Consider the following 21,777-nt stretch of genomic DNA (forward strand, 5'->3'; position numbering starts at 1 on the left):
AAACCTTCCACTAGACACTGCTATGCAAGTAAATGGAAAAGATTTGTTTGTTACTGTCATAATAATCAAATTCAACCATTGCATGCATCTCCAAAAGATGTAGTAGGGTATTTACTACATTTGCAAAAGTCAAATCTAGCTTTCTCTTCCATAAAGATTCATCTCGCAGCAATATCTGCATACCTGCAAATTACTCATTCAACTTCCCTATTTAGAATACCTGTCATAAAAGCGTTTATGGAAGGACTAAAAAGAATTATACCACCAAGGACACCACCTGTTCCTTCATGGAACCTCAATATTGTCTTAACAAGACTCATGGGCCCACCTTTCGAACCCATGCATTCTTGCGAAATGCAATACCTAACGTGGAAAGTTGCATTTCTCGTTGCCATTACATCTCTAAGAAGAGTAAGTGAAATTCAGGCGTTTACTATACAAGAACCATTTATTCAAATACACAAAAATAAGGTAGTTCTAAGAACCAACCCAAAATTCTTACCAAAGGTTATCTCACCGTTCCACTTAAATCAAACAGTAGAATTACCAGTGTTCTTCCCACAGCCAGACTCAATAGCTGAAAGAGCACTACATACATTAGACATCAAAAGAGCACTAATGTACTACATTGACAGAACAAAACTAATTAGGAAAACAAAACAACTATTTATTGCATTTCAAAAACCTCATACAGGAAATCCAATATCAAAACAAGGTATAGCCAGGTGGATAGTTAGGTGGATCCAAACCTGCTATCTTAAAGCAAAAAGAGAGCTGCCTATTACACCAAAGGCACACTCAACCAGAAAGAAAGGTGCTACCATGGCCTTTCTAGGAAATATTCCAATGAACAAAATATGTAAGGCAGCAACATGGTCTACGCCTCACACATTTACTAAGCACTACTGTGTAGATGTGTTATCCGCACAACAAGCCACAGTAGGTCAAGCTGTACTAAGAACTTTATTTCAAACTACTTCCACTCCTACAGGCTGAACCACCGCTTTTGGGGAGATAACTGCTTACTAGTCTATGCAAAGCATGTGTATCTGCAGCTACACATGCCATCGAACTGAAAATGTCACTTACCCATTGTACATCTGTTCGTGGCATTAGTCGCTGCAGATTCACATGCGCCCACCCGCCTCCCCGGGAGCCTGTAGCCGTTTGGAAGTAATCTTCAACATTTGTACATTTGTAAATATATTATTTTAATCTTCATTTTGTACATACTTATTCATTCCATTGCATGGGCAGTATTACTAGCATACACAACTCCTACCTCACCCTCTGCGGGGAAAACAATCTAACATGGAGTCGACGCCCATGCGCAATGGAACCAAAGGAGGAGGAGTCCCTCGGTCTCGTGACTCGAAAAGACTTCTTCGAAGAAAAACAACTTGTAACACTCCGACCCAACACCAGACGGCGGACTATGCAAAGCATGTGAATCTGCAGCGACTAATGCCACGAACAGATGTACACTGGGTAAGTGACATTTTCCTTATCTTACTAATAAGTCCCTACTATATGGTACAGAAGGTACCCAGGGCTAGTAAGTTACATGTCACCAGTGGACTGCAGCATTCAGTTGGGCCACCACTACAGTGTCAAGATGAAAATGTGACTCTAGGTCTGCCACTGCAGCCTAGTTGGACAGCTCCTTCCAAATGCTAACTCGACATGGCAAAATAAACCCTCTTGCCCAGTCAAAACCTTCCATTTTATTGTTCATAGGTTACCCCTAGGGAAGGCCATGGTAGCTGACGAGCCAGGGTGCTAGATAGCAAAAATAATGGCATATTCCTCTTCTTTTTTATATGCTTTGACAGTGAAAACCGAAAATTGCAGTTTTTTCTGTAGTAAGGGTATTTGCCTGATTGCCTAACATGGAGTTACACTAGCCACAGCGTTAAGTGCTATCCTCCACTTGGGACCACCAAAGATTTTACTCCAAGATATCAAATCAATTGTTACATTAAACCTGACTCATTGCTGTGATACGATTTAAAATAACTTTTAATAGTAAGGTGACTTTAGAAAGTCTCCACTTACTTAGAAAGGGCTACCAGAGGATTGGGACTCTATCTGCAGCTGTTGTCACTGGAGTCAACAGACTACCCCCTACTAGGAAGTGTGGAGCACGCTCAGGAACAGGGAATAAGGACAGATCCTGATGGGTGCATGTGTGACCCCCCCCAACAGCATGGTGTCTACCATGTGGTGGCCACAGATGGCCTAGCTTCAAAGAGGCTACCACTTCAGTGAGACAAAGGCTGATCCCACATAAAGCTTACCTGCTCCTTTGTGTCACCAAACAGGCTGGCAGCTCCTCCACAGCGGGAAAGCCTGTTGCAGGACCAGTTTTCCAGGAAGAGTGCCTCATTATGCTGGGTACACTTTAGGGGTGTGCCCGTATCTCCACACAGGGGACATAGACCTGAACCATCTTGGATTCAGGCAGAGAAGGGTACACTGAAATTTGTACTGGCCAACCTCCCCTAGAAATTGATGTCCGTTGGTAAGGTTTGTCCCCTGGGAATTGTCCCACTGGCCAGTGAGTCCTCCCCTCACCAAAAACACAAAGATGGCATAAAAGTGGCATCCCTGGCACAAAGTCCTCAGATTGGACTGGAAAGAAGACACAAGAATGACTGTCCTGTTGCTTACTGGACACAACAAAGAGAGCTGCACCAAAGACTGGACTGTACCAGAGGGACTCACAAAGAGGACTGTGCCTGCTCTACCCACTTGTGGAAAAGTGCTTCATCTGTGCCTGAACTGAAGAAGTGACTCCAAGGGCTCGGTGGTTAGCCGCCTGTTAGGCCTCGGGACTACAAAACTAGGGAAGCCTGCATCCACCAGAGCTCAGCTGCCCAGGAATGACTGCCTGCCGCTGGACGCTAAAGTGCACCCTGGCAGACGGAATCCTGACCTACATGAGCTGCCTCTTAGATCGTGGAACCCGTGGCTAGAGTCAAAGTGGCACAAAAGGATGATGGACGGAGTGCTGACACTTTTCAAACACTCACCCCCAATCACAGATGTGAGTTAAATCCATTGTACTTTTGCTCACCATGCCATCCCAGTTTGGACGTAGCCATATGCCAATCAGTTTTGACACTGCTCTCCATGGTAACAGTCCAGCCCGAACTGCCAGGCCAGGTCTTCCCTGGACTGGAAACAAGCATCCTGGGACCTGTAATCGTTAAGACTGCTGTAACCAGGAGACCAGCTGACCAGTTGAGCCTGGACATCAAATCAAATCAAATCAAATCAAAAACATTTATAAAGCGCGCTACTCACCTGTGAGGGTCTCAAGGCGCTAGGGGGAGGGGGTTACTGCTGCTCGAAGAGCCAGGTCTTCAGTTGCCTCCGGAATGCAAGGTGGTCCTGGGTGGTGCTGAGGTTGGTGGGGAGGGAATTCCATGTCTTGGCCGCCAGGTAGGAGAAGGATTTCCCACCTGCCGTGGTGCAGCGGATGCGAGGGACGGCGGCGAGTGCGAGGTTGGCGGAGCGAAGTTGATGGGTGGGCATGTAGGCGACGGTTGAGGTATTCGGGTCCCTTGTTGTGGAGGGCTTTGTGTGCGTGGGTGAGGAGCCGGAAGGTGATCCTTTTGTTGACGGGAAGCCAGTGTAGGTGTCTCAGGTGGGCGGAGATGTGGCTGTTGCGGGGTATGTCGAGGATGGGGCGGGCCGAGGCGTTTTGTATTCGCTGCAGACGTTTCTGGAGTTTAGCGGTGGTTCCTGCGTATAGGGTGTTTCCGTAGTCCAGGCGTCTCGTGACGAGGGCGTGGGTCACAGTCTTTCTGGTGTTGGCGGGGATCCAACTGAAGATCTTTCGGAGCATGCGGAGGGTGAGGAAGCAGGAAGATGATACGGCGTTGACTTGTTTGGTCATGGTGAGAAGTGGGTCCAGGATGAATCCGAGGTTTCTGCACTGCACTGCACTTGTGAATTGTAAGAGATAGAGTCCTAACGCCGGTGATGACTCCTGACATTCATGGGTGGTCCAGGGGTGGTCCCAGGAAGGTTCGCTGCACTTCTTCAGTATCGTGAGCAGCTTCCGTGTCCTCAGCATCCATCCCCAGCATCAGGACCACTCTTTTGCTGAACTGTTAATGGATAAAAATACATTGAGGACCTTGAGACTGCTAGGCCTGACAGGTAACTGTCACCAGTGGTCCCTGTGACTGGCTCCCAACCTGCTGTGGCCTGTCTAAGAGAGGTTTAGTAGCTGTTCTTGCATGTTGGCTCAGACTGCTACACTACTTGCAATGATTTGTTGCTTTGCAAAGAGTGAAACACAGTGACTTATTTATCGTTGAAAAATCATATCTCCGGTTTCCCTTGACAGATTTCTGTAATTTTGATGTCTATTTAAAGAGATTAGAATCTACCCTATTTTTATAAATTGGTGTCAGATTTTTATTTTGTTGTGTTTCGTACACATTATCTGTTTTGGTAGTTCTAAGTGTTTTTAACGTGTTCCTTTGATTAGGCCTGACGGCTGTGTGCCACAGCTACACAGGACTGAGTGAAACGTTTTATTAAAGAATCTAACTGGACCTGATGGAGATTGTGACGTTATTACATGGTGAGGTCTCACAACCACATCCCATAATACCACAGTGGATGTTGTGCTTGATATCCTTGTACCTGTGACCTGAAATATATTTATTTTAAATGTTTCACTTAGTTGGGGACTCCCTTTGGGAATCCCACCTTCCCACATGGTCCTAAAATCCCTTTGAGGCCCCGCCAGATGGCCCTGGGTGTGAGTGTGTGCCTACCCTGTCCCCTTAAATGACCATAGTTGTTTTTTTTTTTTTTTTCCCCACATCTAAGGGACTGAGTCACAGAGGCCTGTAATGTAAATATTTTCCAGTTGTTGCCAGCCAATCAGGATCTGCCGGTCAACTCTGAATTGGCCAGCAATTTGGACACCAATAGTCCAGATGTGTCTAACTTTTTACTAGGGTTAAACCATTCATGCTCACCCTGAGCACCTTTTAAATTCTAATTTCTCGAATACAGTTCAACAAATGTACACAAATATCGTAGAAAGTATGCTTTTTGAGTAGAGGTCTAACCTTCTGACAAATTTGGTGTGATTCTGTTCTGCTTGTTTTTTCTGTATCATAGAGCAGCATTTCCTATGGAGATCAAAACTGGAAATCATACTATATGAACAACCCCCCCACCTCCTTTTTCTTGGCCTCCGCTTGATGGATTAGCACAAAACTTTCCTTGCAGGAGCCAAAGTAAATTAACTGTTTTTGGAAAGTTTTGTACAGATTTGTAAACGGTGCCAAAGTTATTTAGAAAACGATAATGCATTTTGTTTAGGGGTCCTGCACACTAGGATTTTTTTTAATATCTATGTCTCAAATCACGTTTCCTGCAATGCAGAACTAAGTAACCATTTTTTTTTTTTTTTAGAGAATTCAGACTGTGATAATAAGAAACGTATTTTTCAATATAGAATTTAAACCATTGCCGTGGCTTTGTTTTTCCTTGTCCCCTATGCTGCACCTTATCATTAGGACATTAGCAACAATAATTGTTTACTTAAAAAGTTGTAAAATGAAAGAAATTATATTCTGTAAGACTACCACGTTGTGCTACCCAAACTCTGTACTCTATTATAATGAAGTGTCAGACCAATGAAGTGCATGCCATTTCATGGAAAACGGTATTGCGGCAAGAAGGGGAAAAATCATGTTGCACCATGTTGTTTCAGTTGAAATTCTCACCAGAGGAGCAGATAAAGCTCCTTGATACTAGGATTAGTGAAACACAATTTCATGGCCCCATTGTGATACTGGTGCGGACATAGACCCTGTTTTTGTCCCAAGTTCTGCCAAAATAAAATTACAGTGTATTTACCCCAGTTGGTTATTAGTTGTAGATCAGAGTGGAACTTCAGGGAGGGTGTGCTTGAGTGCTTGAACCGGAGAGCCAGTGTGAATCTCCATTTTGTGAACCACTGCAGGCCCGTACATTTCACATTTCAATATCTGTGTATATTTTAAGTTTTCCGCAATGTTCATTAATTCACATTACTACATTTTGTTGTTAAATATTTGATTATTCGTCTCTGAAACCCCGCTCAGAGGCTTCCACATACGACCTAGCATTCCCTATATCTATCCTATCTCTTTTAATGTCTGCCCCTCATCTAATTTGTTGCAGGCTGATGAGCACCCGGAGGTACTAGATGTGGCTGCAGTGGAGGCTGCACTCTCATTCTGTGTTGATAATGATGACCCTCAGTCCTTGACCGGCCCCTGGGATCAAACTCTGCAGGACCCTCCAGAGAAGCCCCCAGCACTTAGCCATGTACCGGTCACCATCAAACAAGAGCGGCCGGAAGAGCCAGAAGAGGAGGCTACTGAGAAGGTACCAGCTGCTGAAGAGGTGCCATCTGAAATCAAAACTGAGCCGAGTGAGCAGGAGGAGGAACAAGAGGAAGAGGAGGTGGAAGAAGATGAAGAGGAGGAAGAAGAAGAAGAAGAAGAGGAGGAGGAAGAGGAGGAGGAAGAGGAAGTAGGGGAAGTAGGAGAAGTGAGCACATCACCTGTGTCTGAATACCGGAGCCAAGAAGAAGAATTTGGAGCCACAGAGGAGCGATCTGAAGTTGAGACAGAATCTGGGAAAGGAGATGAAGGACCTTGTCAAGTGAAGCTTGAGGTACAGCAGTTTGGAGTACTGGAGCTCTTCTAGTGGGTCAGCAATAGGATTATTGAAAAGGAAGAAAGGGATGGGTTCACTAATGAAATTAGAGAGCTGGAGAATCATAAAGAGGTTAGTAATAGGATTAGAGAGCTCAGAAGATTGTAAAGAGTGCAGTTTTGGCACAATGAGGGGAAGCGTTTTTAAAGAATTTGTAAAGCAATCAAGAGGCATATGTGCAATCAAGGTAACAGCAAAATGATCACATTTTTGAAGTATTGTAACAGGTTCATCAGTGGCAGTGGAGATTGGAGCATGCAAGGGAGTTGGTGTTGGGTTTTTGTGAGCTTGAACATTGAAAGGGTCACCACTGAGATCGGAAACAGAATCTTTGTAAAGGGTTTAGTAATAGGATCAGAGTACTATCCATTTTATAGGTGAGCACTGGGATCACAGTACTGAAGTATCATCATTGGACCATCAATTGAGAATTATTTTAACTGCTTTGCCTTCTTTATCTTTTGGTGGGGCAGGGCAACTGTAAGTTATTTGAGGTTGTGGTCCACACACACTGCTCTGTTACTTTGGACGAAAAGAGTACCCTAGGAAAGTACATTCATATTTAAATTGTTTCTCTGTTGCTGTTCACTTCTTTCTTCCAGTCTTCCCCTGATCATGCATCTCAGGAGCCTGTGTTTCAACCAGTGAGCGAAGAGATGCCTGCTGAGTCAGAAGCAGCTCCAAAGATGGAAGTATTGGGTATGATTAGGGGCGAACAGCCATTTAAAAAGGTTTGGGGCATTTTGGTAGAGTGAGAAACTAGCTTATTCTGGTTTTGTCTTCTTAGATACTCTGAAGGAGGAGCCTGAGCCAGCAGCTCTGTTAGATTCTTTGAAGCAGGAACCAGAGCCACCATGTGAGAGCCAGAACAAGGTATTTGCATGCATCGCTTGACTTCAATTCTGGGAGATATTCCAATGTGTTCAGTGCATTTTCATAGGCACTTGTACCAGTTGCCTCTCTACTCCCTCTTTCATTCTTTCAGTTTATTCTTTTCTTCTTTGGACACTATCCCTCTCTTTTTCATTTTATCTTTTCTTTTCCCTTCATACTTAATCTCTCTGTATTCCATTTGCTCTCTATCTTTTACCATTACTCTCCCTCTCTTCCCTTCTCTTTCCCTTGTTCCCATTCTCCATCCCTTTCCTAGTGTTCTGCCCTGTGCCTTCTCTCTATTCATTTTCTTCCAGTCTTTACTCTCATCCTTTCTTTCCTTCTGCCTCATTCCTTCCTTGCACCTAGTTGTTTTTCCTTTTCCTCTTTGTATTGCTCCCTCTCCCTTCCTTCTCTCTCCCCTTTGCTTTTGTTCTGTCATCTTCTCCAGCCTTCTGTCTTCCTCCTTCCTTGCACATCCATCACTTACCTTATCTCTCTCTCTTTACTTCTTGTTTCCCTTCTCTGCCTCTGGTTCTCCTTCGCTTTCCTTCTCACTTCCTCTCATCCATTCTCTCTTTCTCTTTCCTCATTTCTCCTTCTCTCCCATTTTTGTAGCATATGCTCCTTTAGATCACAGCTTCTGTATACTCCTACGAACTGGTTTTGCAAGTTGTTATTCTTCAAAGATGTCATTGGTCTCGAGACATCTTGTGACTCCTCCCTCACCCCACAGTGCACCAGGACAGAGACTCCATTTCAGATTATGTTTTATCCACCATCTGGTTTGTACATTTCTGCTTGAACTCTAGTACTTGTGAACACTTCTCCATTCTTTTCAGCTTAAGTTGTCAGTGATCCTGAACCATGGTTAAACATCACTTGTGATTTCACTGCTTCCTATTCTAAACCACAGCAGTTTCCAAAGAATGACTCTCGGGGGACGAGCATGGAAAGTATGCCATTTCAATTCTGCCCTAAGTGTAATCCAAATTTCGATGGTCGAATCAGCAGTAAATATGCAACGCATGCAACTTCCTCGAGCCAACAAGAAAGGCGCTAAAACGTTTCTCACAGGGCATTGTTAAAGATACAGTTTTGAAAACCCATTCACATGCCTTCTGATTCCTGCTCCAAAGACTCAGGAGGAGCATACAATTAGGGCCTATCTAGTATACAGGCGTCTCAAGAACAGAAGAGCTCCGAAATTCTCTGAGGGCTCTGAAGTCTAGAAACAGCCTGCCCCTCTGCCTGAAACAGCGAGAACCAGGACATAGACTGTAACTAGAACCACCATTCCTCTACCCACTCCCAAAGATCCACCCGCTGGCGATGGACCTTTAAAGCAGTCTCAAACAGAGGCGGAGCACTGCTTCTGAGTTGGGCATCAAGCCCTAAGACTGACCACAGAAGACATCGACCTCAGGATTCAACATCTAGCATTGAGCCTGATAGGCACAGACAGCCTTCCTGGGCTTCGGAGAAACCTCAAGACAACAGCTCTGAGGGGAAACTGCATTAACAACACTGTCATTACCACACAGAACCTTTACCACGCACATGTCTTTATTGCGCAAACTTTTGCCACACTTTATATATATATATATATATATGTTCGATGGCATGTGTAGCTGCAGATACACATGCTGTGCACAGTCCGCCGTCTGGTGTTGGGCTCGGAGTGTTACAAGTTGTTTTTCTTCGAAGAAGTCTTTTCGAGTCACGAGACCGAGGGACTCCTCCCACTTCGATTCCATTGTGCATGGGCGTCGACTCCATCTTAGATTGTTTTTTTTCCGCCATCGGGTTCGGACGTGTTCCTTTTCGCTCCGTGTTTCGGGTCGGGAAGTTAGTTAGAATCTTGGAAAAAAACGTCGGTATTGTTTGCGTTCGGTATCGGGTTAGTTAGAACAAATCGACATCGAATTTTGAAGAGCTCCGGTGGCCCTTCGGGGTTTTTTCGATCCCCCGTCGGGGCCTGGTCGGCCCGGCTACGTGTGACTTCAAGGCTCATGGAACGGACCCCATTCCGCTTCTGCCCAAAATGCCATCACAAGTATCCGTATACGGATCACCATCTGGTCTGTAACTTGTGCTTGTCCCCCGAGCACAAGGAGGATACTTGTGAAGCCTGTCGAGCGTTTCGGTCGAGGAAGACGCTGAGAGACCGAAGAGCCAGGAGACTACAAATGGCGTCCACGCCGACAGGTCAAGATCGTTTCGAGGAGGAAGAAGAAGCTTTCTCCGTCCACGAGTCGGATTCGGAAGAACTTGACGCCGAAGAAACAACCAAAACCGTGAGTAAGACGTCGAAAATCAAGACTCACGAGAAGTCTACAAAAGCCCAGGGGACGCCACCGCCAACAGGCCATGGCTTAACCCGAAAAATAGGTGACCCATCCAAGGCACCGAAAAAGGGCATGCTGGTGTCGAAGTCATCCGACTCCGGTCGAGATACCGCCACACAGCAACCTCGGAGCCGAGACAGCGGCTCAGAGAAACTTCGGCACAGAGACAGCGGCACCGAAGAATTTCGGCACCGAGACACCACGCCGAAAACAAAGAAGGTTTCTTCAGAGCCTAAAAAGACTTCCGAAAAGGTTTCGGTTCCGAAACAGCCAGCCTCGGAGCCGAAAAGTAGTTCCTATACAGAGGAACAAGGATTAACCTCCCAATTACATAGATTTGGAGAGGAGCTTCAAGCTGTAGAGCCTGACTACACACAAAGAAGGCTTCATATTCATGAGGACACAGGGAAGATAACCACTCTTCCCCCAATCAAAATAAAAAGGAAACTTGCCTTTCAACAAAAGGACAAGCAACCACAGGCAAAGGTGGCAAGGAAAACAACCCCACCACCGTCTCCACCACCATCAATACATGCATCACCAGCAACAACTCCACCACTGATGCACTCACCAGCTCATACCACAATGAGTCAGGATGATCCCGATGCATGGGACCTCTACGATGCTCCAGTGTCTGACAATAGCCCAGACTCTTATCCTACAAAACCGTCACCACCTGAGGACAGTACATCCTATACACAGGTGGTCGTAAGAGCAGCCGAGTTCCACAATGTCTCCTTACATTCGGAACCAATTGAGGATGACTTTCTCTTTAACACCCTATCCTCCACCCATAGCCAGTATCAATGCCTTCTCATGCTCCCAGGAATGCTAAGACATTCAAAACAAATTTTTCAGGATCCAGTTAAAGGCAGAGCCATAACTCCAAGGGTGGAGAAAAAATATAAGCCACCGCCCACAGATCCAATATATATTACAACACAACTAACACCAGACTCAGTAGTTGTGGGGGCAGCTCGTAAGAGAGCCAACTCTCATACCTCAGGCGACGCACCACCTCCAGACAAGGAGAGCCGCAAATTTGATGCTGCGGGAAAAAGGGTTGCAGCACAAGCAGCAAATCAGTGGCGTATTGCCAATTCACAAGCACTTTTGGCAAGATACGACAGGGCTCATTGGGATGAAATGCAACATTTCATCGAACACTTACCCAAGGAGTTCCAAAAAAGAGTGCAACAGGTGGTGGAAGAGGGACAAAGTATCTCAAATAATCAGATACGGTCTTCCATGGATGCAGCAGATACAGCTGCAAGGACAATAAACACTGCAGTCACAATACGAAGGCACGCATGGCTGCGCACTTCTGGGTTCAAACCGGAAATCCAGCAGGCTGTGCTCAATATGCCGTTTAATGAACAGCAATTGTTTGGGCCGGAGGTAGACACTGCCATCGAAAAACTCAAAAAGGACACCGATACAGCCAAAGCCATGGGCGCACTCTACTCCTCGCAGAGCAGAGGCACATTTCGGAAAACACCTTTTAGGGGAGGGTTTCGAGGTCAACCCACAGAAACCACAACCTCACAAACAAGGCCTACCTACCAGGGTCAATATCAGAGGGCAGGTTTTCGGGGGCAATTTAGAGGGGGCCAATTCCCAAAAAATAGAGGAAAATTCCAGGGCCCCAAAACCCCTCAAAATAAGCAGTGACTCACAAGTCACACACCCCCTTCACATAACACCTGTGGGGGGAAGACTAAGCCAATTTTACAAACTTTGGGAGGAAATAACAACAGACACTTGGGTCTTAGCAATTATCCAGCATGGTTATTGCATAGAATTTCGCCAATTCCCTCCAAACGTCCCACCGAAAACACACAATATGTCAAAACAACATATAGATCTTCTAGGACTAGAAATTCAAGCATTGCTACAAAAGGACGCAATAGAATTAGTACCAATTCAACAAAAAAACACAGGAGTTTACTCACTGTACTTTCTAATACCCAAAAAAGACAAAACTCTGAGACCAATACTAGATCTCAGAACACTAAATACCTACATAAAATCAGACCACTTTCACATGGTCACATTACAAGACGTAATCCCACTGCTCAAACAGCAAGACTACATGACAACATTAGATCTAAAAGATGCGTATTTCCATATACCAATACATCCTTCACACAGGAAATACCTAAGGTTCGTATTCCAAGGAATACATTACCAATTCAAAGTGTTGCCATTCGGAATAACAACTGCGCCAAGAGTTTTTACAAAATGCCTGGCAGTAGTAGCTGCACATATCAGAAGGCAGCAAATACATGTGTTCCCGTACTTAGACGACTGGTTAATCAAAACCAACACGCTAAAACAGTTTTCACAGCACACAAAATATGTCATACAAACCCTTCACAAGCTAGGTTTCTCCATCAACTACGCGAAGTCACACCTTTTGCCGTGTCAAACGCAGCAATACTTAGGAGCGACAATCAACACAGCAAAAGGGATTGCCACTCCAAGTCCACAACGGGTTCAAACATTTCACAAAGTAATACAGGCCATGTATCCAACACAAAAGATACAAGTCAGAATGGTAATGAAACTACTAGGCATGATGTCTTCATGCATAGCCATTGTCCCAAACGCAAGATTGCACATGCTGCCCTTACAACAGTGCCTAGCATCACAATGGTCACAAGCACAGGGTCAACTTCTAGATCTGGTGTTGATAGACCGCCAAACATACATCTCGCTTCTATGGTGGAACAGTACAAATTTAAACCGAGGGCGGCCTTTCCAAGACCCAGTGCCACAATACGTCATAACAACAGATGCTTCCATGAAAGGGTGGGGAGCACACCTCAATCAACACAGCATCCAAGGACAATGGGACATACATCAGAGACAGTTTCACATAAATCACTTGGAAATGTTAGCAGTATTTCTAGCGCTGAAAGCATTTCAACCCATAATAACCCAAAAATACATTCTTGTCAAAACAGACAACATGACAACAATGTATTATCTAAACAAACAAGGAGGGACACACTCGACACAGTTGTGCCTCCTAACACAGAAAATATGGCATTGGGCGATTCACAACCACATTCGCCTAATAGCACAATTTATTCCAGGGATTCAGAACCAGTTGGCAGACACTCTCTCTCGAGATCACCAACAAACCCACAAATGGGAAATTCACCCCCAAGTACTAAACAATTACTTTCAAATTTGGGGAACACCTCAAATAGATCTATTTGCAACACAGGAAAACTCAAAATGCCAAAACTTCGCATCCAGGTACCCACAAGATCAATCCCAAGGCAATGCTCTATGGATGAACTGGTCAGGGATCTTTGCATACGCTTTTCCCCCTCTCCCTCTCATTCCATATGTAGTAAACAGGTTGAGTCAAAACAAACTCAAACTCATACTAATAGCACCAACATGGGCGAGGCAACCTTGGTACACGACACTACTAGACCTGTCAGTAGTACCTCATGTCAAACTACCCAACAAACCAGATCTGTTAACACAACACAAACAACAGATCAGACATCCAAATCCAGCATCTTTGAATCTAGCAATTTGGCTCCTGAAATCCTAGAATTCGGACACTTGCACCTCACACAAGAATGTATGGAGGTCATAAAACAAGCTAGGAAACCTACCACTAGACACTGCTACGCAAACAAGTGGAAAAGATTCGTGTATTACTGCCACAATAATCAAATTCAGCCATTACACGCATCTCCAAAAGATATAGTAGGATATTTACTACATTTGCAAAAATCAAATCTAGCTTTCTCTTCCATAAAAATACATCTCACCGCAATATCAGCTTACCTACAAATTACTCATTCAACTTCACTATTTAAAATACCAGTCATTAAAGCGTTTATGGAAGGCTTAAAGAGAATCATACCACCAAGAACACCACCTGTTCCTTCATGGAACCTCAACATTGTCTTAACAAGACTCATGGGTCCACCTTTCGAGCCCATGCATTCTTGTGAAATGCAATACTTAACGTGGAAAGTTGCATTTTTGATTGCCATCACATCTCTAAGAAGAGTGAGCGAGATTCAAGCATTTACCATACAAGAACCATTTATTCAGATACATAAAAATAAAGTAGTTCTAAGAACAAATCCTACATTTTTACCAAAGGTTATCTCACCATTCCACTTAAATCAAACAGTAGAATTACCAGTGTTCTTCCCACAGCCAGATTCTGTAGCTGAAAGAGCACTACATACATTAGACATCAAAAGAGCACTAATGTACTACATTGACAGAACAAAACTAATTAGAAAAACAAAACAACTATTTATTGCCTTTCAAAAACCTCATACAGGAAATCCAATTTCAAAACAAGGCATTGCTAGGTGGATAGTTAAGTGTATTCAAACCTGCTATCTTAAAGCAAAGAGAGAGCTGCCTATTACACCAAAGGCACACTCAACTAGAAAGAAGGGGGCTACCATGGCCTTTCTAGGAAATATTCCAATGAACGAAATATGTAAGGCAGCAACATGGTCTACGCCTCATACATTTACCAAGCACTACTGTGTAGATGTGTTAACTGCACAACAAGCCACAGTAGGTCAGGCTGTACTAAGAACATTATTTCAAACTACTTCAACTCCTACAGGCTGAACCACCGCTTTTGGGGAGATAACTGCTTACTAGTCGGTGCACAGCATGTGTATCTGCAGCTACACATGCCATCGAACGGAAAATGTCACTTACCCAGTGTACATCTGTTCGTGGCATTAGTCGCTGCAGATTCACATGCGCCCACCCGCCTCCCCGGGAGCCTGTAGCCGTTTAGAAGTAGATCTTGAACATTTGTACATTTGTAAATATATTACTTTAACCTTTATTATGTACATACGTATTCATTCCATTGCATGGGCACTATTACTGACATACACAACTCCTACCTCACCCTCTGCGGGGAAAACAATCTAAGATGGAGTCGACGCCCATGCGCAATGGAATCGAAGTGGGAGGAGTCCCTCGGTCTCGTGACTCGAAAAGACTTCTTCGAAGAAAAACAACTTGTAACACTCCGAGCCCAACACCAGACGGCGGACTGTGCACAGCATGTGAATCTGCAGCAACTAATGCCACGAACAGATGTACACTGGGTAAGTGACATTTTCCATATATATATGTTCGATGGCATGTGTAGCTGCAGATACACATGCTGTGCACATCCCGGCCATCTAGTGTTGGGCTCGGAGTGTTACAAGTTGTTTTTCTTCGAAGAAGTATTTTTCGAGTCACGAGATCAAGGGACTCCTCCCCTTTCGGCTCCATTGCGCATGGGCGTCGACTCCATCTTAGATTGTTTTCTTTCCGCCATCGGGTTCGGACGTGTTCCTTTTCGCTCCGCGTCTCGGTTCAGAAAGTTAGTAAAAATCTCGGAAAATTAGACGGTATTGTTTGCGTTCGGTATCGGGCTAGTTACAACAGATCGACACCGATTTCGGAAGAGCTCCGGTGGCCCTTCGGGGTTTTCGATTCCCCGGCGGGGCCTGGTCGGCCCGACCACGTGCGTCTTCAAGACTAATGGAATGGACCCCATTCTGCTTCTGCCCCGAATGTCACAACAAGTATCCTTATACAGATCAGCATCTGGTCTGTAATTTGTGTTTGTCTCCAGAACACAAAGAGGATACTTGTGAGGCCTGTCGAGTGTTTCGGTCAAGGAAGACGTTAAGAGACCAAAGAGCAAGAAGACTACAAATGGCGTCGGCGCCGACAGGACAGCAACACTTGGAGGAAGAGGAAGAAACCTTCTCCATCGCGGATTCGGACTCGGACGAGGTCGATCCCGAACAGACGCCGAAAAACGTGAGTAAGACGTCACAGCACAAAACTCACGGAAAAATCGATAAAGCCCAGGGGACGCCACTGCCAGCAGGCCATGGCTTAACCCGAAAAATAGGTGACTGACCATCAGCACCGAAAAAGGGCATGCATGTGTCGAAATCATCCGACTCCGGTCGAGATACCGGCACAGAGCAGACTCGACACCGGGACAGAGCAAGCTCGACACCGCGAGGGCGGCACCAAAATGAGTCTGCATCGAGAGATCAGTATGCCGAAAATTTTAAAAGTGTCTTCGGAGCCGAAAAAGACTGCCGAAAAAGTTTCCATACCGAAACATCTGGCCTCGGAACCGAAATCGAGTTCCTACACCGAGGAACAGGGCCTGTCCTCACAGATGCAAGGATACAAATTCGGACAGGAACTAGAGGCAGTGGAGCCGGATTACACTCAAAGAAGGCTCCACATTCAAAAGGACACATGGAAGATCAGTACTCTCCCTCCAATACGAAGGAAAAGAAGACTTGCCTTCCAAGAGAAAGACAAGCAGCCACAGGCTAAGGTGACAAGACAAGTGACTCCGCCACCATCTCCACAACGTTCACCACAACTATCACCAGTAGCCACTCCACCAATGATGCAGTGTCCAACTCACACAGGGATGAGTCAGGATGATCCCGACGCATGGGATCTTTATGATGCGCCTATATCTGATAACAGTCCCGACTGTTATCCAGCGAGACCGTCACCACCTGAGGACAACACTGCCTACACAGAGGGTGGCAAGAGCAGCTGCGTTTCATAATGTCACTCTGCACGCAGAACCTATAGAGGATGACTTTCTCTTTAATACGCTGTCGTCTACACATAGCCAGTACCAGAGTCTCCCTATGTTACCAGGAATGCTCAAACACTCCAAACAAGTGTTTCAGGAGCCTGTGAAGGGCAGGGCCATAACTCCAAGGGTGGAGAAAAAATACAAAGCGCCACCAACAGACCCTGTGTACATCACGCAGCAATTAACACCAGACTCAGTGGTAGTAGGGGCAGCTCGTAAAAGGGCGAACTCACACACCTCAGGAGATGCCCCACCTCCAGACAAAGAAAGTTGCAAGTTCGACGCTGCGGGGAAAAGGGTTGCGGCACAGGCAGCCAACCAATGGCGCATTGCCAACTCACAGGCATTGCTGGTGAGATATGATAGGGCTCATTGGGACGAAATGCAACATTTCATAGAACACCTGCCCAAAGAGTTCTAAAAAAGAGCACAACAAGTGTTGGAGGAAGGCCAGAGTATCTCGAACAATCAGATACGTTCAGCAATGGATGCAGCCGACACAGCTGCTAGGACTGTAAATACAGCAGTGACCATACGAAAGCACGCATGGCTAAGAACCTCAGGATTCAAGCCGGAAATACAACAAGCAGTCCTGAATATGCCCTTTAACGGACAGCAGTTGTTTGGGCCGGAAGTGGACACTGCCATAGAAAAACTTAAAAAGGACACAGATACGGCCAAAGCCATGGGCGCACTCTACTCCCCACAGAGCAGAGGCACATTTCGGAAAATACATTTTCGAGGGGGGTTTCGGGGACAGAGCACAGAACCCTCAGCCTCACAAACAAGAGCCACTTATCAAAGTCAATATCAGCGGGGAAGTTTTAGGGGACAGTACAGAGGAGGACAGTTCCCAAAGAGTAGAGGGAAGTTCCAGAGCCCCAAAACTCCACAAAATAAACAGTGACTTCAACGTCACAAATCCCCAACACATGACACCAGTGGGGGGGGAGACTAACCAATTTCTACAACAACTGGGAAGAAATAACAACAGACACGTGGGTCCTAGCCATTATCCAGCATGGTTATTGCATAGAATTTCTTCAATTCCCTCCAAATGTCCCACCGAAAACACACATGTCCAAACAACACATGGATCTCTTACAACTGGAGGTCCAAGCGTTGTTGCAAAAAGAGGCAATAGAGCTAGTACCAATTCATCAGAAAGGAACAGGAGTTTACTCCCTGTACTTTCTCATACCCAAAAAAGACAAGACTCTAAGACCTATACTAGATCTCAGAACATTAATTAAACATATACATCAAATCAGATCACTTTCACATGGTGACACTGCAAGACGTGATCCCATTGCTCAAGCAACAAGACTACATGACAACACTAGACCTCAGGGATGCGTATTTCCATATACCTGTACATCCTTCCCACAGAAAGTACTTAAGGTTTGTAATCCAAGGGGTACATTACCAGTTCAAAGTGTTGCCATTCGGGATAACAGCGCCAAGAGCTTTTACAAAATGCCTGGCAGTGGTGGCAGCTCATATCAGAAGGCAGCAAATACATGTGTTCCCGTACCTAGATGATTGGTTAATCAAAACCAATACGCAAGAACAATGTTCACAACACACAAAGTATGTTATAGAAACCCTTCACAAGCTAGGTTTCTCACTCAACTACAACAAATCACACCTACAGCCGTGTCGGATACAACAATATTTAGGAGCAACAATCAACACAACAGAAGGGATTGCCACTCCAAGTCCACAAAGGATACAGGCATTTCAGAACGTAATACAAGCCATGCACCCAAATCAAAATGTACAGGTAAAATTAGTGATGAAACTACTAGGCATGATGTCCTCATGCATAGCCATTGTCCCAAACGCAAGATTGCAAATGCGGCCCTTACAACAGGGCCTAGCATCACAATGGTCACAAGCACAGGGTCAACTTCAAGATCTAGTGTTGATAGACCGCCAAACATACACCTCGCTTCAATGGTGGAACACTATAAATTTAAACAAAGGGCGGCTTTTCAAGACCCAGTGCCTCAATAAGTAATCACAACGGATGCCTCCATGATAGGGTGGGGAGCACACTTCAACCAACACAGCATCCAAGGACAATGGGACACTCAGCAGAGACAGTTTCACATAAATCACTTAGAACTCCTAGCAGTATTTCTAGCGCTGAAAGCATTTCAACCTATAATAACCCACAAACACATTCTTGTCAAAACAGACAACATGACAACGATGTATTATCTGAACAAACAGGGAGGAACACATTCGACACAGTTGTGTCTCTTGGCACAGAAAATATGGCATTGGGCAATTCACAACCACATTCGTCTAATAGCGCAGTTCATACCTGGAATTCAAAACCAGTTAGCAGACAATCTCTCCCGGGATCATCAACAGATCCACGAATGGGAAATTCATCCCCAAATATCAAAGACATACTTCCAAAGGTGGGGAACAACGCAAATAGACCTATTTGCAACAAAAGAAAACGCAAAATGCCAAAACTTTGCATCCAGGTACCCACAGGCTCACTCTCAGGGCAATGCGTTATGGATGAATTGGTCAGGGATATTTGCATACGCTTTTCCCCCTCTCCCACTCCTTCCATATCTAGTAAACAAATTGAGTCCAAATAAACTCAAACTCATACTAATAGCACCAACTTGGGCACGAAAACCTTGGTACACAACACTACTAGACCTCTCAGTAGTGCCCCATATCAAACTACCAAACAGACCAGATCTGTTAACTCAACACAAACAACAGATCAGACACCCAAATCCAGCATCGCTAAATCTAGCAATTTGGCTCCTGAAGTCTTAGAGTTCGGACACTTAGACCTTACACAAGAATGTATGGAAGTCATAAAACAAGCTAGAAAACCAACCACTAGACATTGCTATGCAAATAAGTGGAAAAGGTTTGTTTATTATTGCCATAATAATCAAATTCAACCCTTACACGCATCTGCTAAAGACAACGTAAGCTACTTGCTACATTTGCAAAAGTCAAAACTAACTTTTTCATCCATTAAGATACACCTTACTGCAATTTCAGCTTACCTGCAAATTACCCACTCATCTTCACTGTTTAGGATACCAGTCATAAAAGCCTTTATGGAAGGCCTAAAAAGAATTATACCACCAAGAACACCACCAGTTCCTTCATGGAACCTCAACATTGTCTTAACACGACTCATGGAGCCACCTTTTGAGCCCATGCACTCATGTGAAATGCAATATTTAACATGGAAAGTTGCATTTCTAATTGCCATCACATCTCTAAGAAGAGTCAGTGAAATCCAAGCATTTACCATACAAGAACCATTTATTCAAATACACAAGCATAAAGTAGTTCTACGGACAAATCCAAATTTTTTACCGAAAGTCATATCACCGTTCCACTTGAATCAAACAGTAGAACTACCAGTGTTCTTCCCACAGCCAGATTCTGTAGCTGAGAGAGCACTACATACATTAGACATCAAAAGAGCATTAATGTACTACATTGACAGAACAAAACAAATTCGGAAAACAAAACAATTATTTGTTGCTTTCCAAAAACCTCATACAGGAAATCCAATTTCCAAACAAGGCATTGCTAGATGGATAGTTAAATGCATTCAAACATGTTATCTCAAAGCAAAAAGAGAACTGCCTATTACACCGAGGGCACACTCAACTAGAAAGAAAGGTGCTACCATGGCCTTTCTAGGAAACATTCCAATGACTGAAATATGTAAGGCAGCCACATGGTCTACGCCTCATACATTTACCAAGCACTACTGCGTGGATGTGTTAACAGCACAACAAGCCACAGTAGGACAAGCAGTACTACGAACTTTGTTTCAAACAACTTCAACTCCTACAGGCTGAACCACCGCTTTTGGGGAGATAACTGCTTACTAGTCTATGCAAAGCATGTGTATCTGCAGCTACACATGCCATTGAACGGAAGATGTCACTTACCCAGTGTACATCTGTTCGTGGCATGAGACGCTGCAGATTCACATGCACCCACCCGCCTCCCCGGGAGCCTGTAGCCGTTTCGAAGTTGATCTTGAACATTTGTAAATTTGTAAATATATCACTTTAAAGTACATTATGTACATACATGTTTACTCCATTGCATGGGCACTATTACTATAATACACAACTCCTACCTCACCCTCTGTGGGGAAAACAATCTAAGATGGAGTCGACCCCCATGCGCAATGGAGCCGAAAGGGGAGGAGTCCCTCGATCTCGTGACTCGAAAGACTTCTTCGAAGAAAAACAACTTGTAACACTCCGAGCCCAACACTAGATGGCGGGATGTGCAAAGCATGTGAATCTGCAGCGTCTCATGCCACGAACAGATGTACACTGGGTAAGTGACATTTTCCATATATATATATATATATGTTCGGTGGCATGTGTAGCTGCAGATACACATGCTGTGCACATCCCGCCATCTGGTGTTGGGCTCGGAGTGTTACAAGTTGTTTTTCTTCGAAGAAGTCTTTTCGAGTCACGAGATCGAGGGACTCCTCCCATTTCGGCTCCATTGCGCATGGGCGTCGACTCCATTTTAGATTGTTTTTTGCATGTGTAGTGGCAGATTCACATGCTGTGCACTGTTCCTGCCATCTAGTGTTGGACTCGGAGTGTTACAAGTTGTTTTTTCTTCGAAGAAGTCTTTTCGAATCACGGGACCGAGTGACTCCTCCCTTTTGGCTCCATTGCGCATGGGCATCAACTCCATCTTAGATTGTTTTCTTTCCGCCATCGGGTTCGGACGTGTTCCTCTTCGCTCTGTTATACGAATCGGAAAAATACTATAAATCCTAGAAAAGCGTCGGTATTGTTTGCGACCGGGAAACATGTTCCATCGACACAGACGAGACACAGTTTTGGTGGCCCTTCAGGGCTTCCGCGCCCAGCTGAGGCCTGGTCGGCCCGACCACAGACGTCGTCGAAGCCTAATGGACCGGACCCCTTTCCGTTTCTGCCCGAAGTGCCATGCTAAGTATCCCTATACAGACCAGCATCGGGTCTGTGTCTGTCACCGGAGCACAGAGAAGATACTTGCGAGGCCTGCAAGTCCTTTCGATCAAAGAAGACCTTGAGGGATCGGAGGACGAGGCGGATGCAGATGGCGTTGACAACTTCGGAACACCTCGACGTCGAAGAGGAGGAGATGGCTATCTCCATCCAGGGA

General features: G+C 45.0%; 1 protein-coding gene across 3 annotated transcripts in view; it reads left to right on the forward strand.

The window, feature by feature from the left end:
- BRD8 (bromodomain containing 8) overlaps positions 1-21,777 on the forward strand; it is a 378,782-nt gene that overhangs the window by 222,113 nt on the left and 134,892 nt on the right. For all 3 annotated transcript variants that reach the window (XM_069244463.1, XM_069244464.1, XM_069244465.1), the window contains 3 exons: positions 6,196-6,693; positions 7,338-7,434; positions 7,523-7,608. In XM_069244463.1, the coding sequence (XP_069100564.1) occupies positions 6,196-6,693; positions 7,338-7,434; positions 7,523-7,608 (681 nt within the window). The remainder of the gene's footprint in view (positions 1-6,195; positions 6,694-7,337; positions 7,435-7,522; positions 7,609-21,777) is intronic.

Source organism: Pleurodeles waltl, chromosome 7 (assembly GCF_031143425.1).
Source record: "Pleurodeles waltl isolate 20211129_DDA chromosome 7, aPleWal1.hap1.20221129, whole genome shotgun sequence".
Classification (NCBI taxonomy): Eukaryota; Metazoa; Chordata; class Amphibia; order Caudata; family Salamandridae; genus Pleurodeles; species Pleurodeles waltl.